This window comes from Rhea pennata, chromosome 6 (genome assembly GCF_028389875.1).
Source record: "Rhea pennata isolate bPtePen1 chromosome 6, bPtePen1.pri, whole genome shotgun sequence".
Taxonomy (NCBI): Eukaryota; Metazoa; Chordata; class Aves; order Rheiformes; family Rheidae; genus Rhea; species Rhea pennata.
In genome coordinates, this window is record NC_084668.1 from 32,385,314 (window position 1) to 32,406,012 (window position 20,699).

General features: G+C 36.6%; 1 protein-coding gene across 2 annotated transcripts in view; it reads right to left on the bottom strand.

Annotated features, from left to right (window-relative positions):
* The window catches only part of HECW2 (HECT, C2 and WW domain containing E3 ubiquitin protein ligase 2), a 177,890-nt gene that overhangs the window by 110,687 nt on the left and 46,504 nt on the right, over positions 1-20,699 (bottom strand). For both annotated transcript variants that reach the window (XM_062578146.1, XM_062578145.1), the window contains one exon: positions 9,452-9,792. In XM_062578146.1, the coding sequence (XP_062434130.1) occupies positions 9,452-9,743 (292 nt within the window). In that variant the 5' untranslated portion in view covers positions 9,744-9,792. The remainder of the gene's footprint in view (positions 1-9,451; positions 9,793-20,699) is intronic.

A 20,699-nucleotide genomic window follows, 5' to 3' on the forward strand; every position in this document is an offset into this window, starting at 1 on the left:
CATTTGTTTAATTGCAGAAAACATGGAACACTTTTTTTTTGTTTAAGGAAACTGGAAAACTTATTTGTAGTCTTATTGATCAAATAATTTACATGTTAAAAAGTACATCAGTGAAACTCTGTTGTTAGCTTTACATTAGATACCATCTCATCAATAATTAGTAGCTCATAAAGTCTGATCCACTACTGAATCTGATCTCCATTCAGTATCTCAAAAAAGAACTGCCTGTCTGTAAGTCTACTAAAATTCAGATAGATGGACCTATGTTGAAGAACCTATCAACTGAACTTTCGCTCTCCCTGCAGGCTACCATCTGCCAAACTATGCCATACATGAAATGCTATGTACAAATTAAACTACAATAAATATAGAAAAACGTTCCTTTTTTTGTTTCCTGATGGGGTCATTATTGCGTGTTTATCTCACTGACAACGGTATGTGCCTGCTATTGTGCTAGATCATGCTATTACGTGTATTTCATCTTGTAGTGCCAAATCCATTTGATCTAAGAGGCTTCACAGGCAAGAAAACATTTTCACATTTGAAGACAGAGATAGAACACTTATTAAGGTTCTGATCTTGCAGGGCACTGAATGCCTTCAACCCTCAGTCCTTTCAATAGACGACACTGGTAGGTCCAATCATTCAGTTTAAGTTACCTGATTATACTGACGTGTGACTTCACTTATATGAACTGTCTATATGACTATCGTATAAAGTTTAAATTCTCAAGGAAGAAAGGACACATCAAATCAGGCTCATATTCCCATTTGGCCATGAAGAGAAAGTCCTAAATTCCTAAGTATGTCCTTTAAGAATAAATATCCTTTCCCCTTAAAATCTGACTATATATCCCCTACACTGCTTATGTACCTCTGTCAACACTTTATAGAGATATTCTGAATACACTCTATTTTCAAAATAAGCTCCTTTATGTTCACTTTACCATTAATAATACTAATTTTGCTTCTTCCAGGCAAAATATTGAATTTCTGCTTTATTGCTTTCTCTAGCCCTTGGACTGTATTAAAATGACTAAATAACTGTATTTTTATGTATTTTTTTGCATTCTTGCCTACTGGAATTTATTTCCATACAAGGATAGAGGAGGAATTATAAAGACAGTGAACCTACTAGTTTTTATAAACTATGAAGGACTGCTGACATATTACTGGTGTTATCTTCAAAATACAACAAAAGACTAAACTATTTGACATTAACTTTGAATGACTGCTAGACAAAGAGGCCGATCTTGTGAAGAGAGTTTGGGCAGACCTTGACACAAAGCTCTGAAGCATGAGATTTGCTAGCCTGAGAACTGGCTGCCCACCGGAGTGAGTGTGATGGAGTCTGGAGGCCGCCAGGCAAAGAGACAAGAAATGTTGCCAATGTAGACATTTGCCAGCTTTGTTTTTCCAAAAGATTAAATGCCAGCTAAGCACAGTCACAGTTAACTGCATTCCTACAGCATCTTTGCCCCTTATCCACACTTCTCTTATCCCAAGCTGGCAAATGGTACAGGGGTTGGGTATAGCTCTTGCCCAGTTGAGAACTTCTCTCTACCAGAAAAATTCTCAGACAGTCGCATCTGGCCATTTCTGGATCTTCTGTGTTTCACCAACAAAAGAAAAAAAAAGTCTAAGCAAGACAGTGTTGAATTTTGCAAGCAAAGGAGGTCTATCAAGATCAACACTAGCACCTTTAGAAATCGCCTTCATCTATAATTTAAGATCTGGCATATCCAATATCAGTACATATTGAGAGGTTATATTAACCATATGCAACAATAATGTGTAACATACTGTTAGTGTCAATATCCTGGTAGGCATGTTTCTCATCCTTTTAAATGACACTTAATTATATCACGCACATCCTTAATGAACTATGTTCAATACTCAACTGATAATACTTCCCCATTAATTCCAGCTCTTAGTCACTTATAGACTGATGTGCAGATGGAGGAGCCAAGAACTTCATAAAAAATTTACAGGAGGAATTCTAACACTGTACATAATGCAAATACAATCCATAATCTATTACTTATATGAAACAAATAGATGAATTAATGTAACTACTTTTTCAAACCAATTGTCGTTGATTTTGAATGAATTATTTTTAAAATACTCCATGGCATGTTGATTTGGTCATAGAAAGCAGAAGAAAACAGCGCAGCAAATGTCTATTTAAAAATTAAAGTCAATTTCCTCAAATAAAAACCCCAGGTTGATATTGAAGGTTTAACTCAGTTGGTTAGGGCGTGGTGCTGCTAATGCCAAGGTCGAGGGTTCAATCTCCGTACGGGGCTATGCAGAGGGTTGGACTAGATGATCTCCAGAAGTCCCTTCCAACCTTACCACTCCATGATTCTATGATAAGGGAATGATATGTTAAAAGGGAATCTTATGAATTTAGAAGTGTACATTGTTATGTTTAATATTATCAAATGTTTATTTTTGCCATCTCCCCATCTGCTGGAACAGTCACTTGCATCACAAAAGCAGGTTGGGAAGAACACTGCTTTCTATCCAAAGGATTATAAACGTTGTCATGCCAAAATCTTTTGCAGTGGAAAGCTACTGACAACACAGCTGAAAGTGTCCCCCCTGAAGCTACATTCGTCTAGTTTTGAGGTCAGGGATATCTCAAAAGTTTAAAACACAATTAATTGAAAAGTTTGGATGTTCTAGCAACACTTTCTCTGTCACAGCTTGAACTTCTTCCAGGCATAAATACCATCCTACAAGGTTCAACATTCTTTATTAGAGAATTCATTCTTTTCTTCTTAAAATAAACATATCGAGTATATCTTACTAAGATATCTGCTGCATGCAATAAAAACACATAGGAAGAAGCACCTTGTATTCTTCTTTTTCTACTTTTTCTACTGTCCATAAATTGTTCTTTGAAGATGATTTACTAGCTCACAACCGAGGAAAAGAAAGCCCTAAACTGAAGAAAAGGCAGCTTTACGTGTTGGCCAGGCTCCCCAAGAAAATAAGAGAGTAAGATTAGAAGCCAGTAACAGGAGGGAAAGTGAACTTGTGAAGATTTGTCCTAGGTTTGTTACAGACTTATTTTCACCATAGGCCTCACTGCATATGATTTTAGGAAACAATTACTACATTGGGCTGCCTTCGCTTTTCACTAACGTGCTCAAGAGCTGGCTTGCAGGGCACCATACTCTTCCATAAATATTGCTAAGTCATCAGCAAATTATGTACTTCACAGCAGCTATTTTCTTGCACTTTTGCTTATCACAAAAATCAATACCATTCAGATGCAAAACATTTACTGCAAGTTCTCTCCTGTATTCCTACTTAGTGTTGAGGAGGTAATTTTGCTTTGTTGTATGTAGCATTTAAGCATATATCTCCACTTTTGGATTTTTTTTTTCTAAAGAGAAGAAAACCAGCACAATGCTTAGATATTAAAATTCTACAATACAAAAACCCAGAAATACCCACTGCTTTAGTGACCAAAGACCCAATGCCGGTCCCCTGAAAGCCTAAGTTGAAGACTCTACTGACTTCCAAGGAGCAAACTGGGGAAGGATTGATTCTTCCATAAAGTCAAGCCCATGTTTCAGAGAATTTAGCAGCAGCCAAAACAGGGAGCAATCACAAAGTAATACTGCCATTTCTAATAACAAATTAATAGAAATTAGTAGTACTGCTCAGATGTTAAAGTATGCAGAAGCACTCATACTATTAAAAATTAGGAATGAAAATTAAAACAAATAATCAGGCTTTTCAGAAGATAATAAAGTTATTACTTTATATGGTTTTGATAATCAAAACCAGCTAAATCTTTTGAGGATAGGATCGTAAAATTTTATAATCTCTTAAATTAGTGGCTTAGATTGGACTAGGAGTATTAAAGGCGGTTCACATGAAAGCTTTTTTCTTTTTAATCTTGTCTGACCTGAAACAGAAGAGCTTTAAACGCCACTACCGTGGGAGGCTTAGTACAAACCTAGATGCTATCTAAATTGCCCTATATAGTACCGCATCGGTTTTTTGATTTGGGATTTTTTTTTTTTTTTACATTAGTGTCGATGACCCTTGATACTCAGCATTTTAAATATGCTAAGGACCCCTAGAATAAGGTCATGCATCTTGTAACTGGGACGTCATAAATTAGGACAAAAATAGGCCAACCTGGGCAATTTGGCCCCAGGAGTTAATCTACTTAAACCACAAGTAGGATTTGTTTCTATCTCATGACCTTTCCTTCTTTATTCAGTACTTTCTGTTTTCTTTAAGCATCAGGCTTCACAGCAATGCACAAAATTCCTTAAGATCCTGAACTGGGCTCACTCAGCATCCTATGAGCAGTGGACAGTCCACCACGACTCCTCTCTGGGCTGCAGATCCAGGCAACTTTCACTGTAGCTGCTCTTCTTTCACAGTTCTCCCTTCCCAAGCAAGTTCTCCTACAGTGGCATACAACGGCAGAAAACTGCGATGTCTCATAATCCTTGTGAATTGAATACCTTTTTTTTTTTTTTTTTTTTTTTTTTTTTTGCTTCCGTCTAAAACCAATACTTTGCACAACCTTCCTCACTAGAAGACTGATTATTTCACAAGAAAATAGTGCAGTGTCTTACTCTGGATCATAATCCACTCCACTATCTTTTTTCATATCCTAATGTCTCTCTCTTCCTCAGAGATAGCAACTTGTAAACCCACCTATCAGCAGAGCAAGCAAAAGAAAGGGCTAATGTAGTCTCTCTTGTTAGATCCCAACCCTGTGAATAGGAGTGCCAGATACAGCAAAACATTTCCCAACAAATACAATTTCATGCCTCAGACAGCAGAAATGAAAGCAGCCTGAGAGCTGCATTGGAACCGCTTATGACTCCAGAGCCGCTGGTTGACCACTTTTGCCATAGAAGGATTCAGATTCCTCTTAATAAGTGAAAAAATGTCTGCAAACCTTCAACAGGTTAAAGAAGTTTCTGAACAAAGGTTGATTTTCAACAAACACGTACCAAAAAAAAGCTGGGTCAGTGCTAAGGGAAGCATGTCACAGGTCTAAGATCTTTGCAAAATGAGATTGTCATATAGTACAGTCATCTTCTAGTTTAGATTATGAAAAACATTCATTCTAAATCCAACTGGTTCCTTAAAAACAGAACTGACTTCTTCCTTCTCCCTTGAACAGAAAAATTGGAAATTCACCTTTACTCTTCAGATGAAGCACAGGAATAGTACATCTACTAAAAAGCTCCCTTCTCTGAATTTCATAAAGTCTTGTCACTTTGAAGTGATAATCTGTATATTCAGCCCTGAGGAAGGACTGAGAAGCCCATTCTAGGCAAAACTTAAACCTGAGTTCAAAACGATACAACCCACATTTGAGATTCAAAATTTATTTCAAGCTTTCATGTAACACCACTTGGTTTGCCTAAAAAGCAGCTAATACTCTGAAATTACATTTCTCCATTTCATATAGTTTCTCTGGGAAATCTTTATGTCCTTTTACAGATGTATTATCATTTACATTCCCCCATAGATCTTGTCTATGAAGCTAGAAAGCTGCTGTCATAAAACTTCAGGGGTAAGACTGTTCATAGACAACTGCTGCTGGCATTGTATGACTTATTTTAAAGAATTCAGACAGTACAAAACAGAAATATTTAGGAAAAAAGAAAAAAAAGAATGCTTTCCTTCACAAAATACAGTGTCCCTTACATACACTTTTCTTCTGGTGATTCTTAGGAGTACACTAGCAAAGAAAAAAGATCTGTACAAAACAATCTCTCAACAAGGAAACAGGTCACATTTAAGCTGTCCAAGATGAAGATGAAATAAAGGAGAATATGTGTATGGTACTAAAACAGAAACCAGTCAACTTCTACGCGTATCCAAGAACACTCCTTAAAACACAAGATTTAAGAAAAATTGAGCATGTGCATTTAGTTATGTATAAGTTCAACTTTCACATTTAAAACCTGAAGATCAAAAGTTACAGCAAAGGAGTATCCCGAGGACACTACAGTGAATTAATCTCTAATAAAATACATAATCTTTTTTGCAGAAATATTTAAGTTCCTAACAGAAGGAGGAAAAAAATCCACATGCAAAAAAAAAAAAAAAAAAAGAAAAAATTCCTTTGGAATTTTTTCCCCCCCACAGGCTTTTCTCTTTTTAAAAAGAAACATTTACTTTCAAACAATTAACAGGAAAAATATTTCAATTAATTGTACTGTACTTTGAAAAAGCTCCAGCTACTATTCCCTTAAGTCAATTATCCATACACCTCTACATGCCGCATAGTAGTAAAGTCACTCTGACTACTGACAGTCAGATGATCAATTGTACTGACTGGTGTATTTGAAAGGGTGAATTTGTATGGTGATTTAAAGTCAGTTTCTTAAAAAGAAAGGGATATAAGAAGATTGTTGGGATTCCTAGTTAGTCACTGCAATTTTAACCATGCTGTAAAACCATGCTGTAAAACCATGCTTACAAGCACAGAAATAACTGCTTTCTTGTGACAGAAAGCTAATAAGAGAGTTAACTGAATAAAATGAATAACTAAATAAATTCATGAATGAAGAAGGAAGACATTTTCTCTGTATGTCATTTTAAATTCCTGTTACAAGGATGCATTCTATGAAATTAATATGAAGTGAAAATTCACCTGGATTGTTACAGCTCTTTGACAGATCTCTCCACACTAAAGCTTGTGCCCAGAGTGATGTTCATTTTTAGAATTTCTTCTTCTGTTCATTTACAGAATTAACAACCATTCTTTTTTCCTGCAAAGCAGTGACCCAGCTCTGATTATGATAGTTAACTGTATAACCAACGTAAAAGGAAAAAAAAAAAAACCCAATTTGTGCTTTCGGATTATACAGTGTGTTTTCTTTTTAAAAAAAGAACAAAATAGCACCTTTTGCCTATTCCTAGCTCCTTGAAGGATGATGTTTTCCTTGAAGATGCAGAGGGACATCAGAGGTACCGCATTACACTGGCACAGCCTGAGAGATGATTCGTGTTAGTGATTACACATCTATATCACTTGTAGAAGACAGTGCCAGAGGAGAATGACTTTGTAAGTTAAATGGTTGACATTTTATAGAAAACAGGATAGATAACCTCAAGTATTTTAAATCTTCATAATGTGCTTAAGAATAGAGCTTTAATATTTAAATACATTCACCAACAAACATGCTACTTCTGGGAAGATAAGCAGCGAGTGTCCTTAACTTCCAAAGTAGTAAATGAGAACTGCAGCGAATATTACAATATTACAAAAGTCTGAAGATCCTGGGATTACACCAATACTCCATCTCTTTGTCTTGCTCTGATCTGATTCGGACAGTATAGCCCATGGTGAGGAGTGATGAAAGGTCATTTTTACACCTATTTTTGAAGGTTATGAAATTTTCAAATAACTCATCATAGTTTTGATTTAGAATTACCAGCTTTCATTGTTACAAAATTCTACATGTGATTTAAAGGTGGTTAATAGATGTGCTGCTTTCCTTGACTCTTGGTGGCTCAGCTTCTCAGATGTCTTCTATCAGAGGTTTTTAAAAGAACAATTCTGTATTAATAAATGTGATAAGAAAGTCATATAACATCTACAACAAAAGATCCTCAAAGCAATTTTGCCCCAATTCAGTTCTCAGTGAAATCAATGCAAAAGCACTGCAAATCCTGTCACTCTCAGAGCCAAAGCCTTAGCAATTCCTAATATATGCGCACTGACTTATGAAAAATAGTCCATTGTACTGTATCTTTCTTAAACCTACAAAAATTAGGCAGAGTAAGGCTTTTTAGACAATAATCTAATGAAAACTATTTTTTTAATATATATAATGATGCTATGTCCTTGAAAGGGTTTATCAAAAACCCAAATCACACAGATACCTCTACCAGGCTAAAAAAGATCAAGCCTTTATTCAGCTGAACCTCTCATTGTATTTAAATAGAATATTTAAGCTTCATTTAAGTAGGAGTTCAGCACAGAACACATTGAGTTTCTTACACTGTTGGGAAGAATTAGCTCTGTTTATTAGGGAGGACCTTCATTTAATTCTCTTAAGTGTTTGCATGTATCTGCAGTTTGTTCCACAGCAGAGACTCTGCAGTTCATGCAGCTCCAGATGAGCTTTTATAACCAAGTAAACACTGGAACAGCACAGGTCAATATTTTTCAGCTTGTGGAGCTGCAGTAATGTTGAAAGAAGGTGGCAGAGGGGAAGGAATGACATCAGGAAACAGCATCTTCACAGCATACAACATTAAGTGATGAGGGACAAAAGGTATTAGGAAATGCTTGCACAGCAAATCTCTCCCCCAAATCCTATTGAAACTGATTTTGTTGCATTAAGCTTAGTCCTACCATGGACAAAGTTCTACAGGTCAGACTTATTCTCACCAGTTTCTATTATATATGCTTTTGGCAGGTTAAGTAAGACTGCTTTTTTCCAAATTAACAATTCAATTCAGAAAAGCCATGCGATTTTGAAACAAACCTCTTGATCAGCCCTGCTTACTGAGCACCAGTTCAATTCAGAGAACAGTTTTAGTGCATGTGAACTAGATTCCTTTAGAAGGAAATGAAACCCCACATGCTACCACAGCTACCCACCAAATATGCTCCAATTCCTAATGAGGACATAAATTTCATAAATTAATCTTTGGACAAATTCAAACCACATACAGGGAAGAGCTGTCTGGACACAGGAACGTGATTAAACCTAATACAAATGTAAAATCTCAAACCATATACAGTGTTATGTCAGGGTCTCAGCACCAACTGCTTTGATTTATTGATCTACTTGTTTTATGCCACATTACCTGCTAATGCACATACAGCCCACAGAGCCCTGCAAGCCACAATCTGAAATTCTTCCCCGCTCCCTCCAATAAAATAACCATAAAAGCGCAAAAAAAGGAGGGGGGGAAAAAGCTTTTGGAGGATTTCCTTCTGCAAAAAAACTTCATAAATAGAAATTCTCATTCATTTGGAACTGACACAATTTCAGCTCTATAAAAATCAAAGAATTATACAAAATACCTTTTAACTAATGTTAAAAATTTTCTTGTCCAAAAAACTTTATAAATATTAAACAGTAAGCAAGTCGAGTTATATGATGAATACAGCACTCTGAATATTCCAGTCTGCCAGCCTGCCACCAGGAAAGATAAAAACAGGAAACTGTGTGCACATTTGCAGCCTAGGTTCTTTAAGAAGAATGCATTTCATTCTCTAGCAGGTCACCATGGAACCAGATCTATGTTAATTAAAATCATGTCTTCACATAGTTCACTGCACTAAGAAAAGCAAAGAGAAATCCAGGATAATTCTCTTCAGAATCTCAGTTTTTATCTCTACTTAGTGATGTGGTACGCCAAAACGCATATAAGAGAAGAAAAGAGGAAATGGCAAGAGAGCAATGAACACAATGAAAAATTACAACACAGGTCTGACTTACCTATATGATAAAGTCCTATCCAGTCAGTTGGGTCTACTTCCTCTTTAATATCCCAAAAGATGATGAGGTTCTGAGATTGCCCCAAGGTGTATTCATACATACTTGCTGTCAAACTAGACCTGCTATCTGAGGTCACTAAATCAGTATCACTGTTGGCACGCTGTAAGTTCATGTTCTCAGCCATGGTGCCCTGAGATGCCAAACTCTGCAGATTCTCTGGGCTCAGAGTATACCGCAATTGCGGATTGCGACGCCGCACAAAAAGCAGATGTTCTCGAGCTGACCCAGCCATCTCTTCTTCACTTTTGACAATTTACGTGAAAAAGTTGTTTTTTAAAGATCTGTCATGAAGAAGAAAAGAAAGGAAGTGTTAAAGTGAAATAGAAGGTTATGCTGTCAAATATTAAATGGAAAGATCTTAGTTCAGAAATGTTTTAATTTAGGACAGTCCCTACAACAGTCTAAAACAGACTTCCACTTCCACTTGTTTTCCACTTCCTTAATATACCACTGCAGCCAATCTAGTATTCCAAATAGCAGAACAAAGTGTATGGATCACCTGCAACAAAATTCAGAATTAACTATAAAATGACATTTATAAGCTAGAAAGCAACAAAAGCAACAAAAAGCAAAATATTTGAGACCTATCAAGCGTTAGAAGCCATAATAACTGAGTGAATTAAGTCTGGCAATGGCTTAAAGAGCAAAGATACAGTGAAGTCTACTTCCACAAAAGAAATCACAACAGTATACCATATACATTCAGTCTGATATATTAATTTCAAAAACTGTTCTTTATGCATTGTATATTCAGAATCACAGAAGTGTTAAGGATATTAATAAGGCTGGGCATACCATTTCAGTAGAAATACAGTATCACAAAACAGCACTACTATAAAATAATTTTGTAGGAATGTTATCTTTTACAATACAAAATATAGGGTCTGTGATTTTCTGAATCATACAAAAATATGTCAGATCATTGAATGAATTACTTTAGAATATGGATATTGGTTCAACCAGCCCACACCAGGTTATCCACTAAGTTTAGTTTTGTTCTTCTTTTCAATACATCATGGAACACAGGCCTTAAATTCAAGAGCTTTCCTTTAACCCTGAGAAGATCCTAGGTGGTCTTCACTGGTCTGCTCACATCTTTATCATCATACCATACTTTTACATGCATAATTCACATCTTATATTTTACAACTACTAGAAATACCACTATCTGTAAATAAGCCCACACTAGCCACAACTAGAGCTAAATAATCAGAAATGAAGGACAGAACTATTGAAACAGAGGAAAGAACTTGCAGCAGGATCAAATGAGACACAGGGAGTCTCTTTATGTAGAGGAAAATAGAAAAATTTTCTTAACTAAATTATGTGACACTTAGTTAACATTCTGTTGTTTGCCTCTTTTCAGAAGTTAAAGTTTACATCAACTCATCATTTCCATTTCTTCATTTTACAAAGGAAATAAAAGCCTTCCATTGGCAGAAATGTTTATTTTTTTAGGAGAAATTGAATATTCTGTTAATCTATTTTTCAGTCAAAGCTTGTGGAAATGATCTTCCATACTATGTTTACCTGCAATACGAACAATATATTTCCTCCAAAAACAAGACCAACCCAAAACAGTCCTCTTGCCCAGTAGCTACAGAATTCCCCAGGAAGGAATTGTTTTGTGCACTCTTTGCACTTTTCAAACAATTTGAAAATACTCTTTCAACAATACTGACCAGACTGCAACCAGCGACTATGGCAATTATACCACTATAGCGTCTTTCATAAAGCATGTATACTGAAGGACAAATTTCCTTTTTATACACATACATACACACACACACACACACACACACACATATATAAGTGTGTACGCACACATACAAAAAAGAATAAAGGTACCTATGTAGTATTCTCAGGCTTTCTTCTTGATGTCATACCCTTCAGCTATCGTACACAGACACGTTCTCTCAAAATCACCCAAGCATTGCCAGGCAGCGCTGAATGTCAGCTGCTGCAATGTTCCTTGATTCAGGGAAGTAAGTTTCTAATTTAAAATTAGGTAGAACCCACTAGAAAAGAATTATGATTGGTTGGCCACTTCCATAGTATTAGAAATGTAATTAGAGCTACAGGTTGCTATCAATCAAATGTCTGGCAGCTGGATTATTAACCGGAAACCACTACTTCTAAAGGTCAAAAGACATTTAATTATTGAAAGGGAAAGAAAAAGTGCGCTTAGGGTTTGGGGTTTTTTTAAACAAAAGTCTCAAGATTATGACTAAAAATAACATTTTTAACAACAGAAATGATACTTTATATACCTGCAGGATGTCTCAAAAACGCAAGATCACAAAGAAATTAAGAAACTTCACTTTTGTCACTGCTCTTGGATATGCAACTCCCAGAGAGACAAGGGTATTCAACAATGTAGACTAGTATCTTATAATTTGCAGGACAGTGAAGATGAGGGAGTACCTTTGGAAAGCACCTGGACTGAAACCAGAATTAGGGTTAGGAGTCTGTTCAAATTTCATATTCTAAAATCAATTCCCTGCCTCAGCCCATGGAGGGTTGGTTTGTTTGGGGTTTTGGGGGTTTTGTTGTTTGTCTGTTTGTTTTTCAAATTTAAATACCACAGACATGATAGATTTTTATTTTCAATTGATATTAAAAGCAGGAATTCATTCTAAAAAAGAAAAAAATAATAAATTTTTGCATTTTGAGGATTTTTTTTTTTTACTTTTTCTGTTCATTCTTCTTTCCTCATATGACGAATTTCAAGAATCTCCAAAAACTGCTTTCTCCCAATTTCTATTTTCCTGTTACTCTTAAATCTTTTTACATTTCAGTGTATACAATTTTATGGTGTATCACAGATTTTATTTTGCTATTCTAAAACTAAGTCAGAGATGTTTTGAAATACTAGAGTAACAAAGAGCAAAAGCTACCTCCACCCAATTGTGAGTGCAATTCATTTTAAGCTCAGCATCAAATACTTAAAAAAAAAAAAAAAAAAACACACATAGTTCAGTAAATTTAAAAATCTACAGAAATGAAATGAAGATTACTATATTTTAAGATAACTTCTTAAAAAATGCAACACAGTCTTTTCTGAATGCGAGTGTTGCTTTGGCTATGTACAGAAAAGATTTTATTTTTGGTTCCAGGCATCAACAGGGTTCACTAACTCATTCACTGTAAAGTTCATGTGTATTCTGCCTCTGACACCAGTCAATGTCAATGATGAAACCATAACCCTGCATAGTCTTCTTAAATGAAAATTTGGAAAGTCAACATCTTGTTTCACTACAAGGCATATTATTCTCTAGATTTGAAAGTGCTGGGTGACTTTGAGAACAGAAAAATAAATAAGAAAAATTCCTCAAGTTCATTACAAGCCACTGCAAGATGCCTGGCACAGGTCAGCCAGTCACCACCTTCTACAAGCTCGGTGGGAGGGGAGGGGAGGCCCCGCAGACCGTATCACCTTGTTCCTGTTTGATATTTGATCTTCTCTTTCATTTTTCTCAGCATCTAGGCAGCAGCACACTAACAGCTGCATCTTAAATTTCAGTGAAAGTGAAATACTGTGAAAACTGCATTCCCTAAACAGGAAGGGCTCACATTTGCACCTGAATTTACACACCCCCACGAGCACATATAAACGCCTTGGTACCACTGTCATCACAAAGTCTGCCAGGAGGAGATACTATGAGATACTATGAGTACTAGTGCACTACTGAGTTGATTTTCTTCTGTTCCACAACCAGAGGCTCATGCTCAGGCTCAGCTCGTTTTGAATGATTGTATACAGCAATTTTACAACAGCAAAATTCCTGCAAAATAAGTCTGATACAGGAAAACTACAATTAAGGATACAATTGCAACAGGGAGGACGACAAAAATTTCTTCGGTTGCAGAGCAGTGTGTTCTACCCATGGCAACACTGGCATTTGTTGGAACATACTGCACATTTACATACAGCAGATGGACAAACTGATCCATGCTTAAGGACATATGAAAATTATCTTGTCCTAGCGATGAACTATGCCATACTTTGAGAGATAATGACAGCCTCACAAAAAATTTAAGCTCCTTTAAAACATTCAGTCTTCGTAAATCCTACTTGTTATTATTTGGGTGAATCATGTACAAAATTACAATTTTTGAAAGGAAAGTAACCACAAACATAAACACTGCACACTTTTTTTGATACTAGCCATCAATTCAGGCGTCTTAAAGCTATGACTTTAATGACAATTCCAGCAAATACTGCAACCCAAAGTAATCAAAAACAATTAGCAAGGAACAAACTAAACTCACAGGTAAACGAGCTCCTATTATGAAAAAGATACCTCCAAAAATTCAGGAGACTTAAGCTTTTAGAGCATTTTTTTAAGCTTCAAGGAAAGAGGTTGTAAAGGGACCTAGTGCCTCTAAGTGTCAGCTTAGAGTCTCACAATAAACTGGGAAGTGCATTAGGGAGATTTGCAGTGAGATAAATACAACATTCCTATTGTAAAAAAAAAAAAGGTGATTGCCCTAAATCTCAAACTATAAGGAGTGATGGAAGGGGAAAGAGTCACTTGTTATCTGAAGTATGAAAATTCATTCTGAAGACGAGATGGAAACCGTACACAGGGATCTTCTTCCTACAAAATGAATTGCTTACCTGACATTTGATCAACAATCCCAGATCGGTAACCTACATTATCAACAACATAACTAATAGTGCACTAACAGATAGATCCTACCAGGGACTGAAAATAGGAATTATTCTGCTACCTTCACTTCAGGCCAGGTGCCATTCAAATGGCATCTGCACCCAGACTAGCCGGTAAAGACAAAGTACCTAACTCGCTACATGCCCTTGCTTTGGTATCCAGCTTCGGTAATCATGGCTGAGTGTGCTCACAGCAGGAGTTTTGCTGAGTGTCAATGGCCAAGGAACATTGCTTAGTGAAGGCAAGCTAAAATGTGGAAATTGAATCAGAAGTATAGGAAAATACTGACATTTGAGAAATGTGCTTCAGTTGAAAGGTGAAACCTGTATCAAAGCTGCTTATCTGTATCAGAGTTTCCTTCAACACTTCACGAGAAGCTTAGAGCAAAGTAGGATTGATTTCCTCTTAATCTCTAAGCGGCACAAATTCAAGATTATTTATACTTAAATATACCTCTTAATTACTAATCACAAAGGGCAGAGATGTGGGAAAAATAAAGAATTTAGAAAGCTGCATTTGATACACAAAATAAAGATACAAGGCTGGCCTTTGGCCAACCTTCTCAGCTACAGGAGATTTCAAAGCATTTTTGACATACGGTCAAATATTCAGTAGTTTAAAAAAATTACATAAATGAAAGGCTGGAAATTACAAATGAAGGCATGACTGAAAAGGAAGCATCAGCACAGGATTGCACCAGAAAAGAAAAAACAAACAAACAAACAAACAAACAAACAAAAAAGAGTTCACATGCTGCCCTGTTTATCTTACTGGTAACAGTGAAGCATTTCTTGTTTATGCAAGAATCTTTTACGTGGCTTACGGGTCTCACTAGCAGCCTCTTCCCACAGCATTTACAGTAAACAGGCTGTTTTGGGCCGACCCCGAGCGTGTGACTGGCATCTCCCCACTGCTTTCCGAAGTTTTGGCCTGGGAATGACGGGGGCAACAGGCACCCTAAGCTGGTGACAGAGGGTGCTGCTGGGGAAGCAGCGATCAGCGCTTCTCCTTTTGGGAACGGCCTCAAGCCACAGCACGGCAACATCCCAAACGGGCCCAGGAGGAGGGGAGAGGAGGCGGGTGGCGTGGCAGTCTCCGAGCTAAGAGAGCGGGGAAAGCGCTTAAGACCTGCTCTACGTACAAGCTCTCTCCAACTGTACTTCAGATGGGCAGAAAGATCTGGCCCACTCAAAGGACCCCAAATTTTGCCCACGCCCAAATGTTTGGGGTTTTTTTGTATTTGTTTGTTTGCCCACAGCCAAACTTGGTGTTTCTCTTAAACGTCCCTCACATGCAGGGGTGACAAATATACATAGTTAAAGACAAACAGAAGAACACATTAAGAATATGAGGAAGAGAAAACATCTGTTGGTCTCCCAACTATACGCTATATGAATTGTTTTGTTCAGTACAAAAAGATTTATAAATGCAGCAATAGAAATATAAAGTAAAAGGCCCAAACCAGCTTTAAGCTGTAAGAGGCTGAAAAAAAAACAAAACATGGTTTGTTGAGTAAATTCAGAATTTAGCGGTTCCCTCCTCTCAAAGAGCTCAAAATATAGCCCTTTTTTGTTCTTCTGTAGCTCTTTCCTCCAGCTGGTATCTGCATTTGAAATACGACTTAAAGATTCCCAAAACATTTACGGAAAACCTTCATTATGACACTGGTGTTGATTAGAAGAAAAAATCCTGTACAGAACACTTGAAGCCTCTTTCAAAAAAATTAAAATATTCTATTTCAGATTTTGCAAAAAGCCTCATGTCAGAGATACACCTATGTAAAAATTTTTGCATAAAAGCTTTTAAATTATATTAAATTCTAATGTATAAAATATATGTATTTTTTAACTAAACATCTTCTTTTACTTAGCAATCAGTGATGTGTCTGATAACAAAAGAAATTGTTTTCAAATCCATCTTCAAAACAAGGACCAGAGGGCTCCTCTCCCTCGTGCTAGCTTGTCACTTACCTAGTGCACTTAGTTTCCCCTTTATATTCAGATATTACAATAAACACATCCCAGAAAAGACTTTTTAGTGACTTTTAACATGGCAGATAGTTCTCTTACCTCTTCTTTCCTTTTTTATGGCAATTTGTTAAACCTGTGTTCGCACACTCTGCTGTCACCACTGCTGCAGTAATTCTATTTGCAGTAACAGAATACGGTGTGTAGTTTTAAGCATCCTTGTGCATATTTTCTAAACAAGATCTTCACCAGTTGGTAACTTGCATATCACATAAATCTCAAGACCAATATGTAACTGTCATGATGTATTTCAATGTCTAGGCCTACCATCACTGGGTATATATGATTATAGTCCATTTGCACCTATCTGTGTGTTGTCTTCAAACTAGCTAAAGGCTCTGCCGAAAGCAGAGTAGTTAGAATTCACTATAAGCTGCAAAACCGGTCTAGAAAGCTAACTTACAGTTAGCCATAGGGTTAACTCATTTGGTTAACCAGCCTGCACTGGCTCTCAATACTCAAGTGCTTTAAAGCTCCTTTAGAGCTGCCACACACCTCTGAGAGCAGAACAGAGGCACCCTTCCCCCTGATATTCACCAGCTATTTACACAGCAAAACCATTAGTATCTGATCTTGCCTGAAGCAAAGAGAGAGACTTGACAGCTCTTTCAAATTCCTTCCAGAACTATTTTCTAGTATTTCTGTGACTACTTAGAAACACAGATTTGGTCTGTAAAGAAAAACAGTTGACATGAACCATCCTTTCCTATACAGATAGAAATAAGATAAGATGTTCACATCTTTCTGCCCAGAAGCTCTCTTCTTGAAATACAGTATCATTCCTTCAATTCCTTATTTCTAAGAATTCCTAGTCACCAATTTTCCTGTCATCTTGAACCTCCACTATTTCCTCTGAGAAGCTACTTCACTGTCTATTAGAATCTTTCCCCTGTTAGCTAGCATTTTATCACACTCAAGTTAAGCAAATAAATGTCTGGATGCTTCCTATTCAGCTAGCTGAATAAAAAACAAAGATGAATGTAAAAGACATTCACAGTATTGAAGTACCAAGAAAGATCAGCGATCTGAGCTCTCTATTTCCCTATTTTCCCACATACTATTTACCAAGCACAGCATAATATTGTCTCTTTATTTCCTTCACCACAGGTATATCTTGCATCTTTAGAACGACTTAGCATACGAACTGATCAACCTGTATCATGTTGGGAATTTATTTAATATTTTTCCAGTAGATCATAAAATTCAGTATTTCAAAAAATGTAACAACTGTTACAATGTGCAATTGTAAAGTTCTGGGCACTGGCATCAGGTAAAGAAGTGATGAGACTCCACAGCTAACTGCTCAATGTTGCTACTCCCAATGCCTGAACGCTCATTAGATTTGCATTTGAAATAAAAGGTGTTTCGCACATTTGAAGCTGTTGCACAGTTTAAATCTACAGGTGGCGAACAACTCTGAAACGTCAAAAAAAATCAGACTGAACTATTGACATACATACACCTATTACTATACAGGTTCCCAATACCAAGCTGCATGTTTTAAACAATAAATTATCCAGGTAGGTGATATGAACAAGTCTAGTGATGGATTTCTTGGAGGAAAGGGAAAAAAATTAAAAGCAGAAGAGATATGTTGACCTTGAAAATCACAGCATTACAGTTATGACACTATTTATCCTTTTAATTACAAAGCACTGAAGGCATCTTAGATTAAGATGTCTCTTTTTCCCTCAGTTCTACTTTGCACATTTGACTGTAAATTTGTATTTGCTGTTTTCCATGAATAGCTAGTTCTGGATATTTCTTTTAGTTGTGGTGTTTTTTCATAAAAAAACAGAAGAAAGGAAAGAGTCAAATTGGTAGGAAACTATCATTTTAAACCATAAAAACTGACATAAAACTCAAATACAATTTAAGTATTGAAATACTTAAATACTTAATACAATTTAAGTATTTGAGTGACTTTTTTTTTAAATGAAGTAAATTTCAAGGTAATTGGTAACAAGTAATTATCCAGGTAATTCTGGATAACAACTGTCTCAAAATATAATTCGAAAAAGCAAAGAGATGAGTTAAATTCAGAAATTTTATTTTTCTACTGATATGCTTTGCTTCTTCTCTAGCAAAACTCACAGACCTTCACGATAGGATACGACAATTACTGAAGTGTTTCATAAAAGCAGCCTAACACAAGGCGATGATGAAAGAGCTTAAGAAACCTATTAGTTTGCAGAAAATAAACTATATGAGCAGAATCTTTTAACCAGATTCCCTTTTTAATCAAGAATATTTCCAATAAACTGCAGCATCTTGACAGACTGCATTTTTTCAATCTTCTAAATAAAAACTTTCAACTCTCCAGTAACAACAACAAAAAAAAAAAAAAAAAAAAAAATAAAAAAGCTGAGAATACCCTGCCTTCAATCTGCTAACTCATCCTCAAAGCTCACCACTACTAAGCTATGAATAGTGCAGGAATTTACTTCTGGAAACTGTATCCAGATATTTTAAGATAAAGCTAAAAATTACCGTGCTGAAATTCCAAATTTCCATAGAGGAAGGGGGGAGAGCACAAATTGCACATGCACACTCTTGTCTCCTTGCACTCAGATTTGGTGACTCAGCTCAGACATTAAACATCGGCTCAGATTACAAAACCACCATGTAACTTAGAATTGCTGAAAAACTCCCCTACGGATAAAAGCATATATAGTTCAGCATGAATATATTTTAAGACGTCTATGAGGAACATTATTTGGTCATTATTTGGTTCAGTTAATTTGGAGTGTAACAGAACATCTATTTTAGACCTTTCAGACCTTTTCAGTACATTTTCATACAGTTCATTTGTAATATACATGCTCATTTGCCCTATATACTTCTGTATCTAGACAGAAACAAATGTCACCCCTCCCATTAGCTTTGTTGCTTGACTAAGGGTTACATCTTCGATCCCACCAGTTGCGACTTCCTTACATCAGGAATGAGTTATTATTCAAGTACATTATTCTGAAGTAGCAGTTTGGTGGGTTCTGACTATTTTTGACAGGTCTGCACTCCATGCCAAGGAGCCCATCAGGCACTGCTGTGCTTTCAGAACAACTTACTGTATCAATCCTCACACAAAAACTTCAGGATAGAGGTGGTCAGTACGCAGAAGATCTAAGCACAGGCAGAGCTAAAACAAGACACATTTGGAAAATGTCATAAATACATCTCCAGAGTCTAGCATTCAAAACTGGTATAGCTGAGTGAGCGCTTTTGTAATATCCTACATTTGAGGGCTAAATTTAGAGCTGTGACCCAGTGCTCAAGCCTGGTCCTTATTCAAGAAAATGCAGTACATTATAGAAGAGATCCAAGGCAAGATCTGAATTTTATTATCAGAGAAGTGCTACCATGCTAGTCATGACAGTGATGCCACAGCTCCAGCATTTTCAAAAAGAAATATTCTTTCCAAATATTTTTTCAAATAAAGGCTTTATCCGAGTAAAAAGCTGTATCCTTAGCTAACTTGACATGCTTTTATTGGTATTAGGGTGCATTTACTGCACCCTAAACTGACTTTAGAGTGCTGTTATGTCAGCACAGAGAAATGTTCTCTTGGAAAGTAGCTATCATAATTGAAGATGTTTATAACTCCCATGTTCCTGCACTGCTAAGACAGGGTAACTAATTCATTTTAAGCTAACTGAGCCTGGCTTATAGGATCAACACAGAGAGCTGGGACAACCTATCTGAATCTAAACTGAAGAGATTACGGAAAGTTCACACAATCCTTTCTACCATGGCTGCAGAGCTGTGACATCCAGGTCTGCAGATTTAACTTAGTCTCGCACAGCTAGGTACATAAGAGGACGTCACTGGCCTAAAGCTCATCTCCGTCTCTTTCACAGGGATTTGCAACAGAAAAAGCTGTGCAGAACAACAAATATATACCAGGTACACTCTATCACCTAGACTATTTCCATAAAAAAAAAAGACATGACCAAAATTTTAGTATATTAAAATCTCCCTGAGGCAATGCCCCATACGTATTGCACAACCCCTATCTTCCCCCTGACAGATGGCAAACATCACAGTTTTCAGCTGCCTTTGGCTCAGTCTCTGTTGTGTTGACCAAGTTTCTGATTCATCCCCAGTGAATCCCCACTGCCAGAAATTTTATCTTCTGTGTTCATGACACTGATACATCCATTTCTAGTTGCTGTTGATTGATTGTCCTGAAGAATTTCCCATCAAGTATTGGGGCAGTTGCTCTCAGTTTAGCCTTTTGATGCCAGGTCACACAATTCGTCTCAAATATAGCCCCTTTCAAAAGGCTATGGAGGAAAGGAGAAACAGAATATAATCTCTAAGAGAAACTATTCTGCCACTACATGGAAAGCTCAAGATCTAGTTATCCTGTGAATAAAATGTAAAATGCTCACACCAAGGTATGTGAAAGCTTTTAAGAACCTACTAAAACAGGTATACCTCTTCAAATTCCCTCCTGTCTTTCAGACCTCTGCAGCACCAGCTCAGAGT